This window comes from Madurella fahalii (genome assembly GCF_045866475.1).
Source record: "Madurella fahalii IFM 68171 DNA, scaffold_1, whole genome shotgun sequence".
Taxonomy (NCBI): Eukaryota; Fungi; Ascomycota; class Sordariomycetes; order Sordariales; genus Madurella; species Madurella fahalii.
Window position 1 is genome coordinate 5,252,784 of NW_027263971.1, and position 24,555 is coordinate 5,277,338.

At 57.3% G+C, this 24,555-nt stretch overlaps 7 protein-coding genes across 7 annotated transcripts; 3 read left to right on the forward strand and 4 right to left on the reverse strand.

Annotated features, from left to right (window-relative positions):
- Positions 1-2,081: 2,081 nt before the first annotated feature.
- Positions 2,082-4,933, reverse strand: MFIFM68171_01609 (uncharacterized protein; the record flags this gene model as incomplete). The annotated part of the gene is made up of 3 exons (XM_071057031.1): positions 2,082-2,795; positions 2,853-4,697; positions 4,760-4,933. The coding sequence occupies 3 exons, from the start codon at positions 4,931-4,933 to the stop codon at positions 2,082-2,084; spliced, it is 2,733 nt and encodes a 910-aa protein (XP_070913132.1).
- A 2,019-nt stretch (positions 4,934-6,952) lies between these two features.
- PKR1 (SMK killer toxin resistance protein) lies at positions 6,953-7,465 on the forward strand (the record flags this gene model as incomplete). The annotated part of the gene is made up of 1 exon (XM_071057032.1): positions 6,953-7,465. The coding sequence occupies one exon, from the start codon at positions 6,953-6,955 to the stop codon at positions 7,463-7,465; it is 513 nt and encodes a 170-aa protein (XP_070913133.1).
- Positions 7,466-8,052: 587 nt separating this feature from the next.
- smd1 (Sm snRNP core protein Smd1) lies at positions 8,053-8,683 on the forward strand (the record flags this gene model as incomplete). The annotated part of the gene is made up of 3 exons (XM_071057033.1): positions 8,053-8,066; positions 8,274-8,323; positions 8,382-8,683. 3 exons carry the CDS (start codon positions 8,053-8,055, stop codon positions 8,681-8,683), a joined length of 366 nt encoding a protein of 121 aa, XP_070913134.1.
- A 518-nt stretch (positions 8,684-9,201) lies between these two features.
- Positions 9,202-10,026, reverse strand: MTQ2 (S-adenosylmethionine-dependent methyltransferase; the record flags this gene model as incomplete). Its single annotated transcript, XM_071057034.1, has 1 exon — positions 9,202-10,026. The coding sequence occupies one exon, from the start codon at positions 10,024-10,026 to the stop codon at positions 9,202-9,204; it is 825 nt and encodes a 274-aa protein (XP_070913135.1).
- Positions 10,027-11,521: 1,495 nt separating this feature from the next.
- Positions 11,522-14,126, reverse strand: MFIFM68171_01613 (uncharacterized protein; the record flags this gene model as incomplete). Its single annotated transcript, XM_071057035.1, has 5 exons — positions 11,522-12,460; positions 12,516-12,579; positions 12,633-12,692; positions 12,752-13,009; positions 13,066-14,126. The coding sequence occupies 5 exons, from the start codon at positions 14,124-14,126 to the stop codon at positions 11,522-11,524; spliced, it is 2,382 nt and encodes a 793-aa protein (XP_070913136.1).
- Positions 14,127-15,236: 1,110 nt separating this feature from the next.
- ATP4 (atp4 subunit B of the stator stalk of mitochondrial F1F0 ATP synthase) lies at positions 15,237-16,173 on the reverse strand (the record flags this gene model as incomplete). Its single annotated transcript, XM_071057036.1, has 4 exons — positions 15,237-15,262; positions 15,331-15,553; positions 15,606-16,057; positions 16,143-16,173. 4 exons carry the CDS (start codon positions 16,171-16,173, stop codon positions 15,237-15,239), a joined length of 732 nt encoding a protein of 243 aa, XP_070913137.1.
- Positions 16,174-16,489: 316 nt separating this feature from the next.
- Positions 16,490-18,241, forward strand: NOC4 (Maturation and nuclear export of 40S ribosomal subunits interacting protein; the record flags this gene model as incomplete). Its single annotated transcript, XM_071057037.1, has 3 exons — positions 16,490-17,103; positions 17,162-18,044; positions 18,095-18,241. The coding sequence occupies 3 exons, from the start codon at positions 16,490-16,492 to the stop codon at positions 18,239-18,241; spliced, it is 1,644 nt and encodes a 547-aa protein (XP_070913138.1).
- Positions 18,242-24,555: the final 6,314 nt, after the last annotated feature.

Consider the following 24,555-nt stretch of genomic DNA (forward strand, 5'->3'; position numbering starts at 1 on the left):
GGAGCGACGTCTCGCCAGACGCACCTCTCGTTCCCCCCAGTGGGGGTTCCTTGCTCGGCCTCGGATTCCCCTTCCCGTCTCTACCTCAGGCGCTTGTATCCCACCACTCCACGCCGAGTTCCCGATCATACACTGATCTAATAACGATGATTGGCTGTGTTCTGTCTTGAATAAGGAGGCCGCAGATGTTGGACCGGGCCTTGCGTCGCTGCTCGCTTGCCCTGCAGCGGAAGAGCTACCGGTAGGACAAATATCACACTACAAGGAGTTGGTATAGAGCCGTGCCGGAGCCCGACATGGCCAGGGGGTGACGCGTACTGGAGATACCCCGACCACAACCTTTTACTGAGGCAGGTCTGTCCCATATGACGAGATTGCGTCGAGAATGGCGGCTAGCATGCTCGCCTGCATGGTCTTCATGTTAATCAGGCTCGCTTATCGGGCTCCCATGGTGTTCTCGTCTTGAGCGGTTCGAGGGTGTGTTTGGTAGACTAGCTCTGGTTATCCTGGTCTGCTTGCGCCGAGTTTATCCGTGATGATGTCGGTCGTGATTCGATAAGGTGACGGTGTTGAAGGTAACCGGCGCGATCCCCGTGGCCGGGGACTTCCCAAGTCAGCCCAGCAGGTGGTGATACGGGTAGGCAGTTCCCGGTCATGTCCATTATTTACAAGTTGTTTGGTAGATTCGCTCTTGTAAAATCATGGCGTTTAGCCTCCATTCCACTCATACCGAAGCTCATCCCCTCCTCTACTCGTAACCGGAATAACCAGTTTATCCCCCGTCGAAGGCGGGAGAAAAGGAGGAATAATGACTCTCGTCTTCCCCTGTGTGTGTCGTGAGATAATTTTAGTCTAAGCCAAATTGTCGCTGATGAGAGGCGCCCTTTGAATGAGCTCGAGGAAGTGATTCAATCTTGAACCCGTCCAGAAACTCCATACGCTACGACGGTCCAACCACACACCACGTGTAGAACCTAGATACCATCCCACTAAGATACAATAGGCGCCAAACGCGGTAATAGCTAGTTGAATGTGGTCTGATGACCGTCAGAGTAGCAGCTCGAACCGCCTCGCTTCCGTGCTATCCCATCTTCCTCCACTGATCTGGCATCCCCTCCGGCCGGAGTGAAGCGCAAGACTCTAACGCTACACCCGCCGTCACTGATAGCAGCAGCATCGGCAGCGGCGGCGGCGGCTTCAGAATTGGGTAACCAAACGACGAACTCCCAAGTAACGTCCCTCCCTGTTCCTCCGTGACCCACAGAGCTGACAAACCCAACTTCCACCAAGTTCGACAGACACCCGCCGTTTGCCTCAATTGATGACTTGAGTTCTTACTAAACGCCGTGTCTTTTACTACCCGTAGAAGCAGTTGAATGGGACAACTGATCAAGCGATTGGTAAGCGACAACATCAACTCGCCACCTCGCTACCCCCTTGCCCAACAAGCAGGGGAAACCGGGAAGAGCCCGTTCGAACCTGAACAATGTCCCATAAAACCAGCATCCGAGCTAGAGTATACGACTGCTATGGTGGCAGACAGGCATACAAGGAAGCAACGGAAAATGCTCCTGATGGTAACAAGGAAGAGGAGCGAGCGGTAGTCCCTGGGTATCGACCTAGCCACCCTCCTAAACAACACTAAAGCTTCACGTCACACCTGGATTTCGGTCGAGTAAAAGTCAGCGTTGTTACATAGAAACTTACATTCCCCCGGTGGGACGCTATTGTACTCCGCCTTACATAGGTTGTCGGTCAAACAAAAGCGCAAGCACAGACACAACAGCCGCTAAGACCAGAACCAAAAGGACAAGGCCGCACAAACTCTGCCGAAGGAAAGAGGTGGTAGTTAGGGAGAGGGAACACTCCCTCCATTTAAGATACCTGGGCGGCCCTGGTGGTACAGTACCAATCAAGCCGGGTAGTGTAGTTCTCCCTGTTCCGCTCGCGAGAGATTCGGAATCTCGACTCAAAATGTCAAAGCCGTGCGTGCTCCTTGAATAAGTTGGTATTTGCCCTGAGTTGTCCTGCCCTTACCCGCCCCGACCACCCCAAGAACCCTAAAACAAAACCGACCCAAATCACAACTTTCCATGCCTCGCCTTGAAAATGGCAACCTTGTCATCATAGAATAAAATCTCCCGCAACCTCAATTTGAGCCCCCCACTGCCCGGCTCGACAAACCCGTCGTCGTCGTCATCCTCGCCGTCTTCGCCATTCGTGGCCCCACCGGCTCCTCCTTGGCCCGCCAGCGCTTCGTTATCGCTCTGCGTCTCCTCCGGGTCGCTTGTTGCCGTAGTAGGCGTGTTGTCGTCATCCTCGTCGTCGGCCTCCTCCTCCTCCCCTTCGCCGTCGCCATTCCCATCGGAATTCCCTTCCTCGCCGCCGCCCCCTTCCTCCTCATTGTCACCATCTTCCTCGCCGTCATCGTCATCCTCATCATCATCGTCCGTGGTATCTTCGTCATCCCCCAGGCTCGAGGCGCCATTGATATTATTGGAGGTGGTACCATTCAGGGTGATGTTAGCACCGAGGGGAGGCGCCATGCTGGGGGTGCTGAAGCCGCTGGCGCCGGAGTCGGCACTCGCGGGAGTGTCGCCAGTCTCCAGGATCTCGAAGCATTTGGGCCCTATGCCGACGTAGCAGAGGCGAATGTCTGGACGGAGCGTAATGATGTCCACCATCTGGTGGGCCAGCTCCCGTGGCTCGAACCCCCCGGCAGGATACTCGAAAATATGGGGGATGTTGAGCGAGCGGAGTTGCGGCATGTTGGGCAACCGCTGGAGGAAAGTATGCTATTTTAAGGTCAGCTCCATTTGATGACGTAAAACAAGTGGCAGACGCGAGCTTACCCAGTCTCTATATTCCAGCGAGACAGCCAGCTCCCTCAGGTTAGCCATCCGCCCACTCGTCACGTAGAGCAAAGTGTCCCCGCTGAGCGTCCAGTTCTTCCACCGGATGTTGTCACCAGGCTGCGCCGTGCCGTGGAGTGGGGGCTTGGCAGAACTGTCCAACAGCAGTTTGCGCAAGCTTGAGCGGTGCTGCTTGATGGCTCCCTTGAAGACGATGTCAAGTAATAGTGGGGGGCTGGAACGCTTGCGATCCTGGAGAAATAGTACCTCGAGCGAGTTTGGTGCAAGGGTCTCTTTGATGAAGCTGATCAGAGACGGCGTGGTTGCGTCTGTGTGGATTGACTTCAGTGTCAGGTGATATTGCTTCGGAGCATCGGCAGGAGGCGGCTTGCTGCTGGATGAGATGCCAAAGCCGGTCCCTATGGGTGTCGGTTGAAACTGCTTGCGGAGCAGTTTCCAGAGATTATCATGTTGGGCGCAGTCGAGTAGGGTAAGACTGGTCAGAACTGGCCAGTCGATGGCGTACCTGCAGACCTGAAGCGACAGCACAACTCGTTCGAGCTCTAGGGTATGCAGCTTCAGTTTCCCTTCTAGTCTCTTTCTACCGCCCGAGCAAGGTTTGGTCGGCTTCAGCGCCTTGGGTGCGCATCTGGTCTTGGCCTGAGCCTCGCCCTGCGGGGTTGTTCCGGCAACGGCAGGTTGGAGAGTCCCCGTGCTGTCCAAGGCCGACGATGGCTCGTTCACCGATGCGGGGTCATGGCCTTCGCCTTGAGCGGTAGTCGATGCCGGCGTAGCTGGTGACGAGTTGCCCTCGGCGGCAGCAGCCTCCGCGGCCGACTTATCCTTGGCCTTCGAGGGACCTCGCTTCCGGATGTCGTATATCTTCCCCACCAAGATGCCCAGGACCCCGCCCAGCCGTCTCTCGCCGATGGTGCTCTCGCCCGGCCAGCGTGCCCGGTGGTCTATCTGCTTCAGGCCAGGGCCGTCCCACGTTTGCGCAAAGTCCTTGTGGGCGGCCTTGATCGAAATGCCGACTCTGAGCTCCTGGAGCGTGTCCTTGGAGCGCTCGATGAGCACAGCCATCTCGTCCAAATAGCCCACCTCGTCAATGTCCAACACGGTCAGACTCTTGAGGGGCGGCAAGACGCTGAAGGTGGGGTACTCGCAATGGTATTCTGAATACGAAACAGGGGGTCGAGGGGGAGGGTGACTCGCGTGGGGAGGTAGCATGATGCCGACGGCGGTGAGCTGGCTGCCCTGTGGCACGAGTGCAGTCGCGGCCGGCATACCGTTGGGGTTTACGGGGGACGACGCCCCCATGGGCGGCTCGGAGTTATCGTGCCACCGTATCCAAACGCGGTTCAGCTTGCACTCGTTGTCGGGTTGGTCGGCTAGGGACCCCAGGGCCTGGAACACGTCTGTGAGCACACCGGTCGGCATGTCCCAGATGAAGGTCTCGAGGTTCTTCATCCTCTCGACGGCGATGGTGACGAGCGTGCCTAGCATCTTGCCGCTTTCCTTGGTGATCATGTATTCGGCGACCCACTCGCTCGGCCCATTGCCCAGCGAGAACTTCCTGGTGTACTTGGCATATTTATTGCCCGTGAGCTTGGCCAGGCGGCGGGCGGTGGAGTGAGACGCTTTGCCTACTGTGCGGGCGAAGGCGTTCTCGCGACACAGCGTCGAAAGGCCATAGGTCAGGGCGTCGACGCTCTTAGACTCGGTCGCGCCAATGTGCCCATCAGGCCAGACAATATCGAAGCGCGAGTATATCAGGGGGACGGCGAGGCTGTGTAGAGCCGAGTTGGTCAAGGCCAGGGCCGTCAGGTCGTTTGTATGCGTGATCTAGAGTACAACGGCTATGTTAGCGGGCGATACTGGGCCATTCCGATGGCGAGGGGCCATGCCTCCTTAACGATCAGCTGCAGGATGTCGATGGGAAGCTCTAACAGGGTCAGAGGGCGCTTGCGCTGGTAGATTTCTCGCCATTGCTGGTCCTTGCCCTTGAGATATTCCGACACGATCTTGCTTGTCTTTTCCTGAGTCGACGCGGCGGCGGTGGCGCAGGCTGGGGAGTCCATGGTGAGAGACCACGTCTCGGTCAACTCATGCAGGGAGCTCTCATGCCCGAGGGAGAGCTGCTCGCCGCGCTGTGCTTCTGGGTGGCGACGCGGTGGATGCGATACGTTGGGATTAAGATGCTTATGGCGCCCGACGTCACCGTTGCTGCCGTCACTGCCGATAGTACGTCGTGTGATGCGGGGGGTCCGTTTAGGGAATGGATAGGAATTGAGGCGGCGCCGGTTGCAGCTTCAAAGACGACGCAGGAACCGGAAGCGGTACAGACAGCGGTAATGCAGTTACTCCCTCCGGCTGGGCGTGTAATATTTCCGGGCCTGCAATGCTCGCCAGGGTTCCATGCACGGGGATCGTCGGTAATAGGGCTGTTGATGTTTTGGTCTTGGGACATTAAAGCTGTGGATTCAGACAGGTGAGTTCGTGGAGAGATGGGTCCCTCGCTCAGCAGCAGCAACGACGGGAGGCGGGGAGAAGTGGACATTGTTCCAGGTTGTTCTGGACTCTGGTTGGGAATTTGCATCCCTAAACGGGCTAGCCGGTGGTCAACCCTAAGTGACATCTCTGTTTTATCCCGTCCAGTCCAACTGCTCATCGTCAATCAGCCCCAGCCATCGCATGCTGCGATGCCACTTAGAACTGAGCCAACTACAAGAACCCCCGGTTCTCCGAGTCGCACAAAGAGACGAATTAAAGTTGGCATATCATCATGTCAAGCAGCAGCCCAACGGCGTACAGATTTATTGTACATACATACGTACAAACATGTACAGTACTGCACAGAACGTACTACAGTATGCTCTGCGTGACCTTTCCGGCTTGGCCCCGGCCCCGGCCGCGGCAAGCTGGCGGGACAACGAGAACCCACTGCTTGGAGTTAGCGTAACCAACTAAACTTATTAAGGCAGAACCCCGCCTGGCCGAGGTCTCCCCCCCACCCCACGATTTTCAATTGCGCTCCGCCGTCATTTACAATTCACTCGCCGGATAAGCCCAGGCAATCATGGCAATGGAGCCCAACGGATTGATCCGTTGATTGTTTTGGGCGATCGCTTTTCCCCTTCTCCGGGAATTGGAAAGGACTATCTGACCGGAAGAGCGCCGGAACGTCGAAGCTGTTATCTATCCTCACCAGATGGAAAGCCGATATTGTTCTCAAGTTCGAATAGGTTCGGCTTCTCTTACACATTGGGCTCTTGCTGGCGCCAAGTACTGTACATACCCCTCCACCTTTGCTCGCCTGATGCTCCTCCCCCCGCCGTTGCATCAAGTTACTGCCGGACGGCCAGGACGGCCAGGACGGCCAGGACCGCCCGCAGAATCCAAGCACTCCGCGCATGGAGCGCTATTGATTTATTGAACCCTTCCTCCCACCCGACATTCGGGTGTTGTGTTGTGCGCTTTGTTGTTTGGACTGTATATAGGTTAAGACTCGAGCACATCTTGCGCCGGGATCGCTTTGTGTTCGTCCCCCCCTGGCCCCCCGTTCCCGGTTGCTCCAGTACCCTGCTCGGTGCTTGGCGCGGCTGCCCACTTTTACCTACAGTTACCTGAGACGGCCTTGTCGCGTCGTCATCTGTGCCCGACCGCATCGTCCCTTGCATCGGCCACTGGTCGACACGCTGTTCACAGCCCAAGCCAACAAACCACGTTGCCTAAAGCCTGGGGTGAGTAAATGCCGTATGGCCTCTTGCAGACTCTGCAACCGTGTCATGCAGATGTCGTTGCCAGGTGTTTTTTGTTTCTCGCTCCTCGGGCCTGCGCCGCCAGGGCAGTTTTTTGTTCGGCTGTTTAAAATGACCCTTCCGGCCTCGCGACCGGCTTGCTGATGCTGTTCCTCCCAAGTCTCGAATGCGAATCGAAACGCGATATCTAGAACCCGGACCATTTAAAAGAATCTTACGCACAGAAAAACCGACCCCCTGCTACTTCCCCAGTTTACGCAGCATCACCAAAACTAGCGCCCTCCACAATTCTCAAGCTTTCCGAACCCGTGTTTCCTTGGCCCCGAGTCGGTCGCAACCATGGCATCCTTCATCCAAGGTCTCTGGGAGTCTATCTTTACCCCGGGCCCGACACCGACGTTGCTGGTGGCTACAAATGTCACATTCGCCGCCCTTCAGGTGGTGCTAGCGGGCCTGCTCTTCGCAACATACAGCGTGCACTTCATGGTGCTCTCTGTGCTTTGCGGCGGCCTCTGGGCGGCAATCAACTGGTTTGCGCGCGAGCTGAAGGAACACCAGATACAGGAGGAAGAGAAGGCGCGCCGCGCCCCGACGGCCCGTCCGCCGCCGGCGACATCAGACGAGAGTGAGACCGAGGTGGAAGGGACAAAATCGACCACAAGCCTGCGCAAGGCGGCAGGGCCGCCTCCGAAGCCTGCGGCCGCCAGCACAGTGGTGGAGCCGGTAGAGACGCAAGGGGAGCTGAAGCTTAGGGCCACCGAGGGAGTGACTAGCCCGAGCCAGGGCCATAAGAGCAGCGTCAGCACCGAGGATGAATGGGAGAAGGTGTCAGAGAACGAGAAGGACAAATAGGGGAGCTATGCCAGCAGGGAAACCACGCGGGGGGACAGGCGTTGGTCTGCGGGGAGGGTCGCCATACGGCAGAGCGCTTTTTTGGATTGTACATAGTGTCGGCCGGACTCTGGTCTGAAGATGTTTGTACATGCGATGGTATTGTCTGAAACAACCAAGATACCGGCGGCTGTCGAGACAGTCTAACGTACATAAACAGGCCGCAGAGACCTTGTGGAGTGGTTCAACCCACGCCCGCGTTTGCAGTGAAACCCACACAATCCGCTTGCATGAGACGGATGAGATCCTATGCGCGACGCGACGAGAACCGAGTCACCACAACGTCATTCTCAGGTGTTGCTCAAGAATTGCGGGGTATTCTGCGTCTCCAAGACCCTAGTTTTCACCCGTGCAGTAACACGTGATCTCAAATTTCACGCCCTTGCGACGCCGCCCGCTGGGTGAGCTCCATCGACCGAGACGCTATCGAAGCTGCGATATCAGCAGCAACTTACCACCACGGCAGCTCCTCGACACCGTCTCACCCCATCCAAGTCACGGATTGACAGTAGGAGCAGGCTGCTTGTCTCCACCCAACCTCAGCCAAGATGAAGCTGGTCAGGTAAGCAACTTTTTCCTGCATTGATGGCCCGCCCCCTGCACCTTTTCTCATTCCCACGCCTGCTCCTCCACGACGCGTGCTGAAGTCTGTCGCCAAAATGAGAAGGCCAGCCAGCTGATCGTACATACCTAAACTCGGCCGCTGCGACGCAAGGGATGGACTTTGTGGCTGACGATTTGGGTCCTTTCCGCTCCGCCCATGATGTAGATTCCTGATGAAATGCGCCAACGAGACGGTGACAATCGAGCTCAAGAATGGTATGTCCCTGTTCCCTTTTTATTTACCTCGGCGTTGAACTTATTCCCAACCCTCTAGGAACGATTGTCCACGGCACCATCGCCTCGGTCTCGCCGCAAATGAACACTGCGCTCCGCAACGTCAAGATGACGCCCAAGGGACAGGACGCCATCCCCCTCGAGACGCTCAACGTGCGCGGCAGCACCATCCGCTACTTTATCCTGCCCGACTCGCTGCCGCTGGACACGCTGCTGATCGATGACGCGCCCAAGCCCAAGAATAAGGCCCGCAAGGAGGCCGACCGCGGTGGAAGGGGCGGAAGGGGTGGCCGCGGGAGGGGTCGCGGCATGAGAGGTGGCCGCGGGAGGGGGAGGGGTTAGAAGAATCGATCCTAGTAACCGCAGCACGAGGGATGTTGAAGTGGAACGGCGTCTTATTCCGGACTCTGGGGCTTCGTATTGGCGGAGCGGCCACTGCAACGGAATCAGTCACGGCGGCTCTCTATCCTCTGGCGCTAGCGGCTGCTGGTTAATGTTTGATGGGATCACCGGTGGATGGCTCTATGAGGGTTAGCGACCAGGACTGGCAAACGGGAGGAGCCGCAGGGATGAGAACAAGCTATCTAGACGAGTCGACCATGACTTTACCGGCTTGCTCTGTTTGGACGGCACAGTTTTAGGCGGCAGGTAATCATATGGCGTTCTAGGATGGATTCTTGAAAAAGATGCCAAGGGGGTCCTGTTCTCGCGTTGGCATTCGCAGGCAGGCACCGAAAAAAGGAAAACAACGTCGTCGTCGGGTCGTCTTACTCACCAAGTGCAGGACCAGCAAAAGCAACAATAGAATAAACCCCCGTTACTTGTTCATTTTTGCGTCGTACGATGTAAACCACACGGGGCTACTCCAGATCCCTCCATATCCGCACAATCTGCAACCTCTCCCACCCCGCCTGCTTCCCGCTCGTCCCGACAGTCTCGGCCTTCCACTCGCCCCGCTCCATGGCCCGAATCCTCTCCTTGACCTCCTCGGGCTTATTCTGCGCGCAGAGCAACAGGTACGCGCACCCCCTCTCCGATAGCGCCGCAGGCAGCGCGTCGATCAACCGGTCCGTCGTCTCCATGCCGTCCTTGCCCCCGGCGTACGAGAGCGCGAGCAGCCGCGAGTCCTCCTCGAACGCCGCCCCTCCGCCCGGCGCGGGGGTCGAGGCCGGGAGGAGAGCCGGCAGCTCCGGCGTCGGGACGTACGGCGGGTTGAAGACGAGCACGTCGACCACGCCGAGCCGCATCGCGCCCGTCAGATCGCCCTGCACCGCGCCCAGGAACACGCCGTGCCCGCCTTTTCCTTCCCCGCCCGGCCCCGCCACCGGCCCCGCCGCCTCCGCCATCGTCGTTTTCGTCTCGTCGGCGTGCGCCGCGGCGACGGCCTTGGCGACGGTCGAGACGGTCGCGCGGCAGGCGAACCCGTTGACGTCGATGCCGAGGGTGAGGATGTCGCGCCGCGCGAAGAGCGCCTGGGCGTGCGCGGCGACGAAGGCGAGGACGACGCCCGAGCCGGGCCCCACCTCCAGGACCAAGGGGCACCCGTAGTCGGTGCTGGGGAAGCGGCCGGCCAGGAAGGCGGTCTCGCCCGCCGACGAGAGCGTGTCGAGAAGGAGGAACGAGTCCTCGGCCGGCTCGTAGACGCGGGCGTAGGGGACGTGCGAGGTGCACGGGGTCGGGAGCATCTCGGGGCGGTTTTGGGGAAAGGGGGGAGAGGTGGAGTGGTGATGGCTTCAGTTTTGGGCCCGATTTGGGGGTGTGTGTGCGGAAAGGGGAGAAGATGTAAAAGAGGGGTATGAAAATGCTGGTAAAATTCGGTGGGTTGGGCACGTGATGAGAGTTAGAGATGAAGATTTTGGCGCTTCTTGGAGAGACCAAGCTTTCAGGTGCTTGTTATGAGAACGGCAGCATTCGCGATTGTGAGGGACATTCCGTTTAACTTGCATGAGTGAAAGGTGAGAGTAGGGTCAGGGCGCTGGCCCTGACACGCCACTGCAAGTAGACATGCCTCTTACAGCCTGTTTCCCTCAAAATCATGGTTCGTTCATACAAGCCCGGACTTTCGAATTGCAAGGGCAGTATGGTACGCTCGAATCACTGTGAGCTGGTTTCATATGTTAGTAAATTGACGACCGAGTTACTCATCCACAACCTGGCCCATCTCACAACTCGCAGCTAAGCCATCCACGACACCCTATCAAACCATCAGACACCACTGAATGAGAACTCATTGCTTGGGAGCGACAGCCTCTCCTCATGATTCGCCATCCTGATGATCCGAGCAAGCAGATAATGGATAGCTACTAGTAACCAAATCGCCTGTCCCTCCCCTCGCGCCGAACCATCCCTCCCCTCATACCAAGCCATCCTTCCCATGCATCTCTTCCATTGACCCCAACCCTCACATCACGCAACACATGACATCACACCCCGGATCCGTCCTGTTGGGACCCAGGCCCCAGCGAAACCCACTCCGAGTCTTTGAGACCATGCGTATCTGGTTTCGGTCATACACGCCTCGGAGGTCACTAAAGCAACGCGGGACAAGGACATAAGCATCGACTCGACAAACCCCGTCACCACAGCAAGCATTGCATGGGATATGTGACAGGGTGGGGGGAAAGAGGCATTCCCTACCATTTAGGACAAGGCTCGCCCATGGCAACAAGCCGAGGCGGCACGGGCTTTGCCCGGCCGCTGATGAAGTCCGGGCAGGTATCGAAGCCCATGCCGGGGTAGCACGGCACGGCGATAACGGCCCAGCGGTGGCGGCAGTGGAAGTCGCGGTAGTGGTGGACTTGGCACATTCTTTTTGTGGGCTCTTGTACTGGTACTGCGTGAGAAGCGAGTGTGTTTATGCTGGGTTGGCATCGGAGTGGTTATCGGGACCAGATTCCAGGAAGTGGTGGACGATGTTGTTCGGAAGGCGCAAGAGAGCGTGGAGGGAGGAGAATCAAGGGCTACGGTTAGAAGGCAGGTTGGAGACGGAGATGGCGCTCTATACGCATTCGTACAATGTCCATCTGAATTCAAGTCAAGATGCCGTAATCATCTGTGCAACAAGGGCAGGTGACAATCCGTTTCCTTGTCTTGTTACTATTTCTAGTTCCAGGCATGATTAGACCAACGGCACAACGCTTAACCCAAACACCTCGCTGCAATGAATGGAATTCCCGTTCTTCACTCTTCCTCAGCTTCCCTGTTCAACTCGACCAGCGTCGGCCGCCGCCCGCTCGTTTCAGCCCCTTCTGCGGCTACCGACCCGGTATCACTGCTACTGGTAGTACTGCCGCCAACCAGCTTCTCCAGTAACCCCTCGATCCTCTGCATACTCTCTTCCAGCGTCTCCAACCTTGACGTGATATCGCTCACCTCATCACTCTCGCTAAGCACGCCCTGTAACTCGGCCCTAAGCCCTGGAAACGGCGCAATGCTATCCCGTCTGCTCACCGGTCGATGCCCCGGAGGGATTTGACCTTGATGGTGTTCATCTGGCGGCAACTTCTGCGGCTGCTGCGGCTGCTGAGTTATCACCTCAGTATGAGCCCCCCTCGGAGCAAACTGTCTCCGAATCAGATGCCTAGTCAACTCGTCATCGGTGGCAATCTCATTGAGCACCGAATCCGGCGGGGGCACTTCAAAGACAGTAGAAATGTCGCTGTGCGACGTGGGGCGCCACCTCTCCCAGAACCGGCGGCGCGTCTTGACGGTTGGCCTGACGAGCGACGGGGCCGGGGACAGCGGCGGGCCCAACGTGCTGACGGGCCAAAGGGAGCGGCGCTCAGCGAGGGCTATGAAGAGCAAGAGGGGGAGGTTGACCAGGCGGACGGACGTGACGTGAATCTTATGGAACCAGCGCGGCGAAGCACACATCTTGAGTGGAATGAGGAAGATGAAGGCGAGGATGTTGAAAGGTACTGGATAGGCGAAGATAGCGTCGCCTTTGACGCCCTCGAGGGTCGCCACGGCGCGGCGGAACTGGATCTCGGCGGACGCATTGTTCACGATGTTGCTGAATGTGGTGGAGAGCATGGAGACGAGGATGGTGAGGAAGAGGGTGTTCCCGAGGAATGCGAAGATGACCATTAGAGAGGGGCCGAGGATCTTGTGGAGGTCGGGCTGGAGGCGTTAGTGCTTGAGGCTGGTTTGGTGGCAAAGGTGCTATGAAGCCTACCGAGTACTGGATGCCCGATCCGTCCAGGCCGAACCAGATGTAGATCATCCACTTGCTAATAGTTCTACGGTACGTCAGTAAAGCTGTGATGTCGCTCAAGGCCGGGACAAGACTTACGCGGCAGAGAACCCGCCATTTCCGAGCCAGAATAACGACAGCAAGAAACCGACGAAACACCTTGAGTGAAGTCAGTACCTAGCGTACCCACGCCAATTCGTATCAATGCAGTCGCTCACCAAATAGCTAGAGCCGTCAGCAGGGCGAAATCGGACATCATGGATCTCAGCGACAGAAACAACAGGTTGTCCGAGAGCAGATTGAAGGCGAGCCGAGGGACGAGCACTAGCGCGCCCGTGGCTAGCACATCGAGAGCCTGCAAACCAATCTCAACGCTACCGATCCGCCAGCCATAGATGCGGATGAGTAGATAGATCGAGTAGATGACGGCAAATATGACGTCGAGGAACGACCAGAGGTTCTGCGCGTACACGTGCCTGGGGGAAGCGGTTAGCCAGAGCCGCCCTTTAGACCTACTACCCAGTCCACATACCAACCATGCTCCAAGAGCGTCGCAAATTGGTCCAAGACCCATCCAAGCGCGTAGAGGGTGAAGCAGACCTCGAGCTTGCTGAACTGCGAGGGGTCCCGCTCGGTCATGAAGGCGAGATACAGAGTGAGGAGGATGATAAACTGCATGATCTCGATGAAATGCCTCGTCCTCGGCACGACGAGGCGGTAGTGGTTGAGCAGGGGCGCCTCTCTTGGGTTATATAACGAGATGGGGCGCTGCTTGTAGCGGTCGGGGATCAAGTCCATGAAGCTCGAGGGCGTGTAGATGACGCGGCCCTGGTAGATGGCATCGACCACTTTCTGACAGCTCGTACTGGCCAAGAACACCCTGCTCTCGCTCAGGATCGCCACCTCGAGCGCTGGCAACGTCTTGTTCTTGGCCGTCGAGGCGCTCACCTCCCGCCGGATCTCTTCGGGCGCATTCTGAAAGGGCTCAAAGCCGGCGATCAGGATATGCGCCAGCACCAGCAGGTTCTGGGGCCCCTCGTTATCCTCGTTAAACCGCCTCAGGATCCGCGTCGCAATCAACTCGCACAGCGTCGCCCGCGTAAAGTTGACATTCTGCCGGTTGCTCAGGTGACTCTGCTCGCTCAAGAAATACGCCCTGTTCACCAGCAGGCAGTAGACAATCGAGATGTCGTCCTGCTCGTAGAGCTTGTCGACCAGCGGGCGGATGACGCTCACGTTAAGGCGGACGTCGCGCAGCTGTTCAAGAGACAGGTAGTCCTCGACTACCGAGATGATATCGCGGCGGATGCGGTGGATGTTAGTGTAGACGGGGAGGTTGCGGTGGGTGGTGGGGGTGGTGTAGCTGAAGCAGCTAAAGACGTCGCCGTCGAGGTCATGCGGGAAGGCGGCGCGCTGGGGGAGCAGGGGACGGCGCTCCGGGGGTTCCTGGATGCGAATCGCGCGTGTCCGGGCAGTCGTGGTCGGGGAGGCGGTGATGGTGCCGCCGCTCAGGTTGCTGCTTTCCCTGGTAGTGCTGCCGCTGGGGACTGAGACGCGGCCGTGGCTAGGTCGCCGGGCCGGGCCGTCACTCATGTCCTTTTCCTCAAGAGTGTGCGCTCCTCGCTGGTTTAAATTCCTATGACAACCCTTCGCCTATGGGGCTAATTGACCGTCTCTTGGCCTTGTGTTGACGTGAGTTGTGAGTTGTGAGTTGTGAATTGTTCAATTAGAACTCCAGGAGCGCATGCTCTGATTGTGCACGATCCCCGCTTTGATGCGAAAACGCCGAATACACAGTGTCAAGCGGAATTTACTAGGCTATCATACAGTATCGCTTTGGTTGGTATTCGTGTTCCTGCCGGGTTACTGAGCTTTATGATATCATCACTGTTTGAGGTTGCATGAATTGATGCGACGAGGGGCGAAAGGTCTTTTGATCGTGAAGAATCCCCGCGACGGAACGGGGTCTAGAGCAGCCTTACCAGATTGTGCCCCACTCGATCGAGCGCAAGGGAGCAGAGCAGGCCAACAGCACAAGCTGTGCCTGTCAATCTCCCGCGGGACAAAGGCAAAGCTCGTGCCTGGGTTAGCACCTGGGTTAGCACCTGGGTTAGCACCTGGGTTAGCGCTCACTTCCAATGCCGGGCTGTCTCACTTGGCATGCCCAACATTGAAATGCTTATGGAATCAATGATATCTCTAAGAGACGGCTTATCTCGTGCACCCACCCACCAAACCCATGAGAGCGCCATTGGCCAGAGCCCGAATTGGTGTCGCACAAGGAGTATACTGAGGGCTTGCTTGGCAGCCTCCTTTTCCATACGGCAGTTCAAATCTGCCTAGTGCAACCCATCTCGAGGGCAGCTCCCCACATGGCCTTCTTTGTGGTCTATCACCACTTTTCCCTCCCCATTCTTGACTTCACTCCCCGTCATGCATCCTAGATCGATTCAATTGATGCCCCGAGCGACCGGTTGGGGCAGGTCTGTGCTTGGCATGATACAGGCAAACGAAACAATGACATCAACTAGTAGCTTTTTGGCACAAGGGTCCTGGGCTTTGGATTATAGAAGGGCGGGACATATACTTGCAGAGCCGTAGAAGCAAGATCAAAGCTTTGTATTGGGGCTAATGCACAGGGGTGTATATGGACACTGGTACAACAAAGGGAATCTCGCTTGGTAACTCTGTCTGAGAAGCTGTCTATTGAGCCTTGGAAGACACGATCCCTGCGGCGACTTGTTAGCTACCGATGGTTCTTGCGGCACCGGGAGAGAAGAGGAAAAAAATGACTCACTCTCAACATCCGCCACGCTCTGCTGGAGAATCTGCTGCAGGACCTTGGGATTCTCGAGCTCCTTCTGCACCTTGGCAATGATGGTCTGCGCAAGCTCCTTCTGTTGCCGCTGCTTGACCTGGCTCTCGTACCGCACCCACGAATCCAGGACGTTCTTGGCCTCGGCCGCCAGGGCCGTCCGCTGCTCGAGTTCGTACGCCTCGGCCTCGAGCTTGGCGGTTTCCTAGAATCGTGTCAGCTTTTGGCCTTCGTGATAGGGGGCAGACCCAACCGACCTTGGAGACGGCAAAGAGAGACTTGGTCACGTCAATGACGCCCGACATCTGCTTGACGTCCTCGATGCGGGTCTTGACGGCCTGAGTGTGGTCGGCACGCGCAGAGTTGAGGATGTTCTTGATCTTCTCGTTCTGCGACTCGGCCCATTCCCTGTACATGGGGCCACCGAACTTAATCAGGGCAGTCCAGACGCTGAGAAGACAGAAGGCGGCGACCGTCTCTTCGTTCATGACGTAGTACTCGTTGCTGAGGGCGTAGATGGAGAGACCGGCGGCCGACGAGAGGATGGCCGTCTTGGAGAGCAGGTTGCTGCCGGGGAGGGCATCGAGGATCGACTGGGCCTTGGTCTTGGGGTCCTGGGATGGGACGTTGGAGTTGTTGCGCGCCGTGACGAGGGTCGAGACGGCCGGTAGAGCGCGCGGAACGATGGTCGGTCGCAAGCGGGCAGCCCCTGCGAGAGCTCTCGGGTCAGCTCAGGTATACTCGTTCGCGCCCGCATCGCATCAATTGGCCGCGCGCAGCTTCTGGCGACTTACCGACAGCACTTCTCGCCAAGCGGGACGCCATTGTGGGAGATAGGATATCAAGGTCTGTGGACGGCTTGACGTTGATCGGAGCTGCTAGTGCCAAGTGCGGATTGAGGTTTTAACGGAATACGTTGGCCCGGCTCTTTGCCGTGGTCGTATCACGTGCACGGCCAGCTGATGATAAGGGAGCACTTCTGCTTGGCAAATGTCGAAATCCCATCAAATCGGCCACGCCCCACTTAAATTTTGCTGAAGCCCCGAACCATCGCAGGTACGGCGCAATTGGTGGGAGGAGAAGATTGAAGCGCAACATTACACGCCAGCACCAGGACGGCTCGATTGACTCGGCAGCCAAAATGCCCGGGTCCGTAGGGGATGTCGCATCCAAGGGTTCGGCCAAGAGAAAACGCCAGGAGAATGGGGCCCAGAGCAAGAAGCGGAGGAAATCCCAAGACGACGACGGCGGCGAGCGCGAGGAGCATATCCAGAACCTCGAAAACGAGATACTCGAGTCGAGGAAGCACTATAATAACATCGCGACCTTAATCGAACTCGCTCAGAAGCAGGCCGAGGATATCAAGACCGCACTGGCTGCTGCCGAAGCTCTGTGCCGCGTCTTCATTCGACTGCTCGCTTCGGGCACCCTGGTCAAGAAGAAGGATGCGTCGGCAAAGGATGCCACCGTCACGAAATGGCTCCAGGACCGCCTAGCAGACTATAGGGAAGTTCTGCTGTCCATGTTCCGGAGCAGCAAGTCGGCGCTGAACGGCCTTCTGCTAGCCATGGCCCTGCTGAAGGCGGAGGCACATCACCTCAACGACAAGCAGGAACCGGTATTCCCGCGCTACTTTTTTTCCGAGATTGTTGCAGCTGTTCTGGAGTCCCCAGTTGAGCAGTTACGGGAGGAGTTCTCCGAGAAGTTCATTGACGAGTATGACGACATTCGGTTCTACACGTTTGAAGCCATCAAGTACGGAGGCGCTCTTGCATTCACCTTGGGATTCGGAAACCTTACTGACACTGAGCAGGGGTTTCTTGACAGACCGGGAACACTCTATCGACGAAGATGTCCGGAATAACGTATTCGGGGTGTTGCTTGGGATGGAAGATGTGCCTGACTCGAGCGAATCACTCGAGGACTTCTATATTGAACCCCCACAGAAGAAGAAGCACCCGCTGCGCTCCTTATCTCAACACAAGATCAAGGCTCAGGAGGCTTGGCTAGCGCTGATGCACCTTGGCCTTAGCAAGGAGCAGAGGAAAAAAGTCCTAGAGGTCATGGCAACCTCGATCGCACCGTGGTTTACCAAGCCAGAGCTGCTGATGGACTTTTTAACGGATTGCTACAACTCTGGCGGTTCCATCTCACTCCTGGCGCTCTCTGGTGTTTTCTACCTGATACAGGAGCGCAACCTTGACTACCCCGAGTTCTACACCAAACTCTACTCGCTGCTCGACGCCGACATCCTCCACTCCAAGTACCGATCGCGCTTCTTCCGCCTCCTCGACACCTTTCTCGGGTCGTCTCATCTTCCCGCAGTGCTTGTAGCGAGTTTCATCAAGCGCCTAGCCCGCCTGGCGCTCAACGCGCCCCCTAGCGCGATTGTGGTCATCGTGCCATGGTTCTACAATCTCTTCAAGAAGCATCCTCTCACGACCTTCATGATGCATCGTGTCCCTCGGACAAAAGAAGAGAAAGATCTGTTAGAGAGTGAGGGTATCGAGGATCCGTTCTTGCCAGACGAGCAAGACCCGATGGAGACGCGTGCCATTGAGAGTTGTCTCTGGGAGATTGTGCAGCTGCAGTCTCACTATCACCCCAATGTCGCGACAATAGCCAAGATCATCTCGGAGCAGTTTACCAAGCAATCGTACAGCCTGGAGGACTTTCTGGACCACTCCTACGGCAGTGTAAGTGCTCCAGGCACCTCACCTCGGTGGCGGTACTAACATCACCGCAGCTGCTTGAGGCGGAAATGACCAAGGAGGTCAAGAAGCCCCCTGTTGTGGAGTATATGATTCCCAAGAGGATATTCACCAAGGCTGGGCCGAGCCCGGAGGAGAAAGATAGTCTGCTTGTCAGTCTCTGGGACTTTGGGTCTTCCTAGGCCATGTCGACGCTGTATCACAACAATGTGCACAGAATGGGCGCCAATACTTCCCCCCCAGCCTGGCATCCGACCAACCAGTGAACATTGCTGTCACATGGTCTGCCGAGCACGTGGTGTCTATACGGCATGCCTGTCCCAGGGCACATTTCCTGCGCAGTAGGCATGGCATGTTGGCGGTTCTCTGCTGAGATGCGGGGAATGAGCTGAAGAGGTTGGCCTGCGAGTGTTAAACCTGACCCTTCCCATCACTGCATGGTGTCATGGGAACACAATGGAGAAGGTCTGGGTGCGGCGGCCTTTGGAGTTACTCATTGTTGTGTCAAGAGGGGTTGTTTCCTGTCAGACTGACCAGTGGTATGGTACACAAGCTCTTCGCGCCCCGGACGACTAGGTATTCACTCCCTCAGTCACACCCATGACTAGTCGGGTGGAACGATGCATAGGGGGCTCTATAGGTTGCAAGAGAGGAGTCAGTCACAGGCTAAATTTGCGGGGTTAGCCTCAGTTGTCTCTGTACAGAGTTTCGCAAAAGGGTTGGCCGAAACCTGGGAGTCAGGATCCTCGGCTCCTATATTGTACCTATGAGGCAGGTGCATGCTATAGTCAACAGCGATAACACCCTCATGGTCCTTTAGCAAGGGAAATATATGTGCTCCCGCTGTGCCTGACCACCCATTCTTTGCCCCATGCTCCATCTTTCTAATCCGAATCCAGCGAAACAGGCATCTTTCGCCAGGAGCGCTGAACCCAATGGCATATCCATGAAGCACCGAGATCCAGCTTTGCAGGTGCCTGCTGCGTACCGGTTGAGCAGCGTCCTGTGATGCTATTGAGGACTGAAGACGGACGAGGAATGTGGCGGTCTACACCCTCGCACAGAGAACACCCATGAAACCAAACCTGCAGACTAGGCACCATCACGAGGTCCCTTCTCCGAATGGCTGATGCCTACCTCGAGAACTGACGGTGTAGTATCCTGCTGATCTCACTCAGAAACTCTTCCTTAGCCGCTTGATATCGCTTTCTTGAGACAGCCTTGCATCACATCCTGTCCGACCCAGTCTGATACTAGTACGAAAGTAAATCCCCTTAAAAAACCAATCCGGTCCGTTCAACCTCTATCTCCCCAACCCCAGCAAGCTACTCGCCTGCACACACCAGGCGTCAAGTGGAGCAGTAAGGATGAAGAGAACGATAGCAGGATTTTCCTCATCTGGCGGTCAAGAAACTCAAGACACCGCCCTCGTTTGACTGCGGAGGAACGCGCGGCTGTTTCAAACAGCCGCTGCTCGCTTGCGAGCATAGTGGAAGGATGGTGACGCGAGGAGCGGGCACAGCACGTCACAGCCATGATTTTGAGCCCCATACTCCCAGACATGGGTTGGCCTTGAGCAGGCACTAGAGCGTATGCCGGCTCACTCTCACCAGCCGGCGAGGTAATCATGTAAATCGATCGTCCACACATCCCCCGGCCCGGTGTCTATTCTCACTCCCCCAATCTCACTCACTCAGCTCTCCGGTCCCCCGTCCGCATGGCACGGAACGGAATGGGCTTGGCCTGGCTTGCGCTAGCTCGCCTAGCAGACCGAACGACCGAGAACACCCAAGCTGAACAAGAGCAATCCCGAGCTTGAGGGTGAGCAGGGCGGTGAGGAACAACAACAACAGCAGCAGCAGCAGCAGGAGCAGCACCAACGGCCGTCCGAACCCGAATCGTGCAGCAGCAGCAGCAGCAGCAGCAGCAGCGCAGCATATACAGTATCAGACCGTCCTTTGCATCCACGGTCCCCTCACCAACAGTCCTCAAAACCGATAGCATCTGCATCCCCTAGCCGATAGTCTCAGCTGCTGTCTCAGTCCCCCCCTCCATTACCCCCCTCCACCCCAAGTGTGATGTTGAACTTTTGACTCATCCTCGGAGACCTTGGGCCCGGCGATTCGGCAACCACACCCCAGACACATGCAACCAACCTGCTTGATGCTTGCTTGATGCTTGCCTGATCGGGGCCATGTCGACGCATGGGTAGGGTGTGTGAAGTCCAGAATCGGAAATTTCAGCCACGAGGAACAAGAAATCCACAGCCGAGCAAGGGGGCTTTTTTTTTTTTTTTTTTCCTTTTCTTTTTTTTCTTCGATTCGCCGATTTTCTTGGCTTCCTTGCGGAGTCAGGGTCAGGGGTTGGATTGTAGCGTAAAACGCCGTGTTGGGATTTAATTCCGGATCCGTCCCGAATTATCTTCACCGCTACTCGGGGCCACGAACGGACCAGATAGAGAATTCATGAGAATAGGGAAAATATTTCCGCACCGTATTTCCAACGGAGAAGCGCGTGAAACAGAAGGATAGCTGCCTTTTGATCCACCTTTCCATGAGACGGGTTGGTTCACAAGGCAAGATATTTATAACATAAAAACAGAGCCACCAAAAGAGTCCGTTATAACCTCACTCCTTCCACAGCCAACCCGCCTGCTTGGCGTTTGCTTGCCTGCTGCTTGCTCGCTTGAACCGCGCTGCGCCCTGTCGCCTCTTACCCAAAACACCGAACTGTCCGGCCGTCCGTCGCGGCGCCAACAAAACAAACAAACACGAACCGGACTCCTCGATCACGAGAGGCAACACGGCTGCTTACGCCGCCGCGCGGGTCCTCCATCCCTGGCGCTGCATGTTGCACGCCTGAAAAACCACCAGTGCTGCAAGCCAAGCCCAAGCAAGAAAGCGACGACGGCGCCATTGCCCCGATAAAGCTGCATGCTCCTCGTCCTTGCTGCAGCAGCCTGCACGAGTCGTGGGACCTGTGACCCAGACTTCCGGGATCTAGGCGCTGACCGACGCCGGCAAGGTCCTCAATCTGGTCAGAGTTGAGTAAGAATCGCCGGGTCTCGGGCTCATCATGACGGCTGCGTCGTTCTCTTTCTCTTCTGGGAATGCACCGCCGGGGCAATCCGAGGGTTTCCAGACAAATGGTTCGGCTTCCGGTGCTCACGCCGGCGGAGTAACGGTGCACTGAGTGGGCCGTGAGAGAGACACCGCGGGGCCGATGAAGGCCGGGATCGCAACCGCAACCGTAACCGCAACCTCTCACCGCTCGCCACTCATACCTCCTCGGTGTTGCAGCCTCTCAGCTTCCTCATGCTGTCAAGCCCTCCTCAAAGCGGCCCGACGGGGCTTCTGTGTGGGATCATAATCAGAGTGGGCGGGTAGCGAGGTCCCATGTGTAACGAACGGACGTAAGTGAAACTGTGAATGGATGCCTCGGAGAAACTGTGGATGAATGCCTCGGAGGGTGTACGTTCAGATCTCATTCTCCAAGAGCACTCTTCATCCCAGGAAGGGAGCAAGTTTGCTCAACTGTGCACAGCGGGGAGAACGGTTGCCCCTGAAAGCGAGGGTAAACTATGAGTCAGTCAGGCTGCAAACAAGCGGAAGCCGACCTCGGGATGTTCGCCTGACCGCCCTGATGCGACTGGCGAGCATACTGCCCCAGAAATAGGGGACAAATAGGAAGGCTGCTTCACATTTCCCGACGAAGCTCCCAGCCTAACGTCACCATGCTGCAACAAAGCATGCGCGAGCATGCTAAAACGCATCTGTGATCGACTTTGTATTGGCAGACCCGGCCGTTGGGCAGGAAACTGACACTTGGTTCGATGCAGTCGTAGCTCATGAGATGGATGCCGGCATGAAGGGACCTCGTCGCGGTTACATATTGGGCCTTGATCGCCTCGGCGCCATGCCTCTAGTATATTGCATGCAGCTATGTCTGACGGCCCGGCGAGTGCGTCTCGTCGAAGTCTCCTCGGTTGACGTGACAACTCCGGAGAGGAATTTAGGTGCATAGTTCTCAAGAACTATCGGAGCCGAACCGGATGCTCTGAAGCTCGACACTGGAACCAACAAATATTTGCCTACACAGATGAAGCAGGAAAGCAGGATGGTTCGATGCAGTTGCAGAGGTCTGGAATTCCGGGTAAAGGGGGGGGGGGAGGGGGAGAGATTCAGGACGTTCCCAGTACACCGGTACGGCGGCGTCACGCGTGGCTGATGGTACTTGATTCGGCGACCCCAAAGATGTCGGGCCCGTAACCTGCAGGACTGCGTACGATAGCCTCGGAACAGTGATTGGCAGTAGAGGATTGCGCTCCCTTGAGTGGCCGCGGTGCTGCAACTGGGCCCGCAAGCAGGCCCATCCGGCAGGTTTGCCGTGTGGGCGGATTCACGTCGCAACAAAAAATAATAGTGAAAAAAAATCCCCCGAGAAAACGCCAGATGATCTGCCTGTTTTGCCGGCTTCGCGGAGAGACAGGCAGACTGAGACGGGCCGGATGAGGGCTGCTATGGAGAGAGGGCGATTTCGGGTCGCGCCCCTGGGTCTCGCCCGGTGGATTTGTTGTGAGAAAGCCGGGAATGTGTTCACGGGCGCCTAGGGCGGCATCTCATCTCCAAAACACTCTCCTAATCCAGGTTGATCACAAAGTTAGCCGGTAATTCAGAGTGCCATCGTCTCAGAACGGCTGTGACTCGGGCGAAGTGAGGTGAATTGTCGCCGGCATCATTGGACGTCCTGAATGTGACGCCTGCCGGCCAGAACTGTCTCGCTGCCCTGACTGCCACTGGCACCTGACAGGTGATCACAGACAAGGCGAAGCCAGAGCGAGGGTGGGGCGGTCGTGCGATCGTGCGCTCTGCGCGCGGAGGCTTTTGGGACCGGCTCAAGATCCGACGGACGCGTTCCTTCGCGTGTCAGAGAACGAAACACACCGACTCTTTGCGTTGGGTATGGGCGGCGGGCTTTTGTTTGGGTCGACATGGCGCGGGCCTCGGAATATGCGGCCAGCAGCACATCGGGGCCTGGGCAGCCATCGCGACTGGTCAGCAGCCCTCAGCAGCTGCAAGCGCTCCGTTCAGTTGACGCGCCGACGGTGGAGCAAGGGAAGCCGGCGACGCGCTGCGCCCAGCCACCGCATTTTTCTATTGGAACCGTTTTCTGTGCTGTTGCCGGCGAAAGAGGGATTTGCAAAACAAAGGCGCGCGCGAGAGACGAGGGGGGATTTGCCCGATGGTGGAATTGTGATTGTTGTTGTGTTTGACGCTGTGCTGCGTGCGGAGAAGGGGACGGGAGGGGGGAAGAGCGCCGCAATGGCACAGTGACAAGTCCCGTCGGATCGATGGGCTTCTCGAACACCGGGAAGGCAAGGCGCCGGCACGGAGGAGAGGGAAATGGCTACGTTGGGCCACGTCACGTGAGTCGACCGTTAGAAAGCGGTGCGACCGTCTCGGCTTGGCCAAGGGGGGAGGGGGAAACTGCACTGGCACCTGCCCTCTCATTAATGGAGCGGCCTGACGATGATTGGAACGGGGAGGGAAGCACGGCATGCCGCTCCTCTCTCGTTAGGGGAACTGGGAACGGGGTCGGCATCGAGCGCTCTCACAGGACACTGAGCCAGGGCCCCTCATGCTCGCCAGCCGCCACCGGCGACAGCTGACAGCCCACGGTGTGCATGCCTGGCCGCGGTGGTGAGGAACGAGACTGGACGGCATACTGCGATGACGAGAACCCGTTCGCAGATTCTGCGTGCCGTCAGCAGCCTTCATTGACGAATAACTCGCCCACAGACCATTCCGCACACAGGACGCTGTGTGGTTACAGGTCTGGCAGCCCGGCAGCCCAGCAGCCCAGCAGCCACATCCCACATCTCAACCACCATCACCACTGCCCCACGCGCCACTAACCTTAGTGTAGCGGTGCTGAGACGAAGCTGGACTGTGCCGCGGTCGATTCTCCATCCCCCGCGCCAGCCATCGCTCGTATCAACGTCCGTACATCGATGTACGGTACGTATTGGGGAACTGCTAACACCAAAGGAGCAATCACGGCGTTCAGCGCCGACGGCGCCTCTCGCGCTCGTCGTCGCAGTCATCATCACCCCACAGGTCGGCTGCGCATAGGAACTCGCCCGCCTTGTCGGATAGTGGCTGCTATCAATGGCGTCGCCGCCCAGAAACGGGGGTCCGCCTTCACGGGGTATCTGCCCGCTGCTCACGGGGACTCGGGGGTGAACCCTGGCCAAGCCCGTTTCTCGGGTGTGGGAGCAAATGCGGTTTCGCGGCAGGCCACTGGACTGCAGCATGCCTTTGGGTATCGATGCCCACAAGACCCATTTCTGCCCAACCTTCGCCAGGGCGGCCTTTCACGGCCACTCCTTCCCTCCAGTCCAATCATGAGGGCATGATGCTCAGCAGCCCTCGTCCTATGCGCCGCCGCAGTTCGTTCTCACCCCTGCTGGGTACGCCGCCGCCTTGTTCTTTTTTCT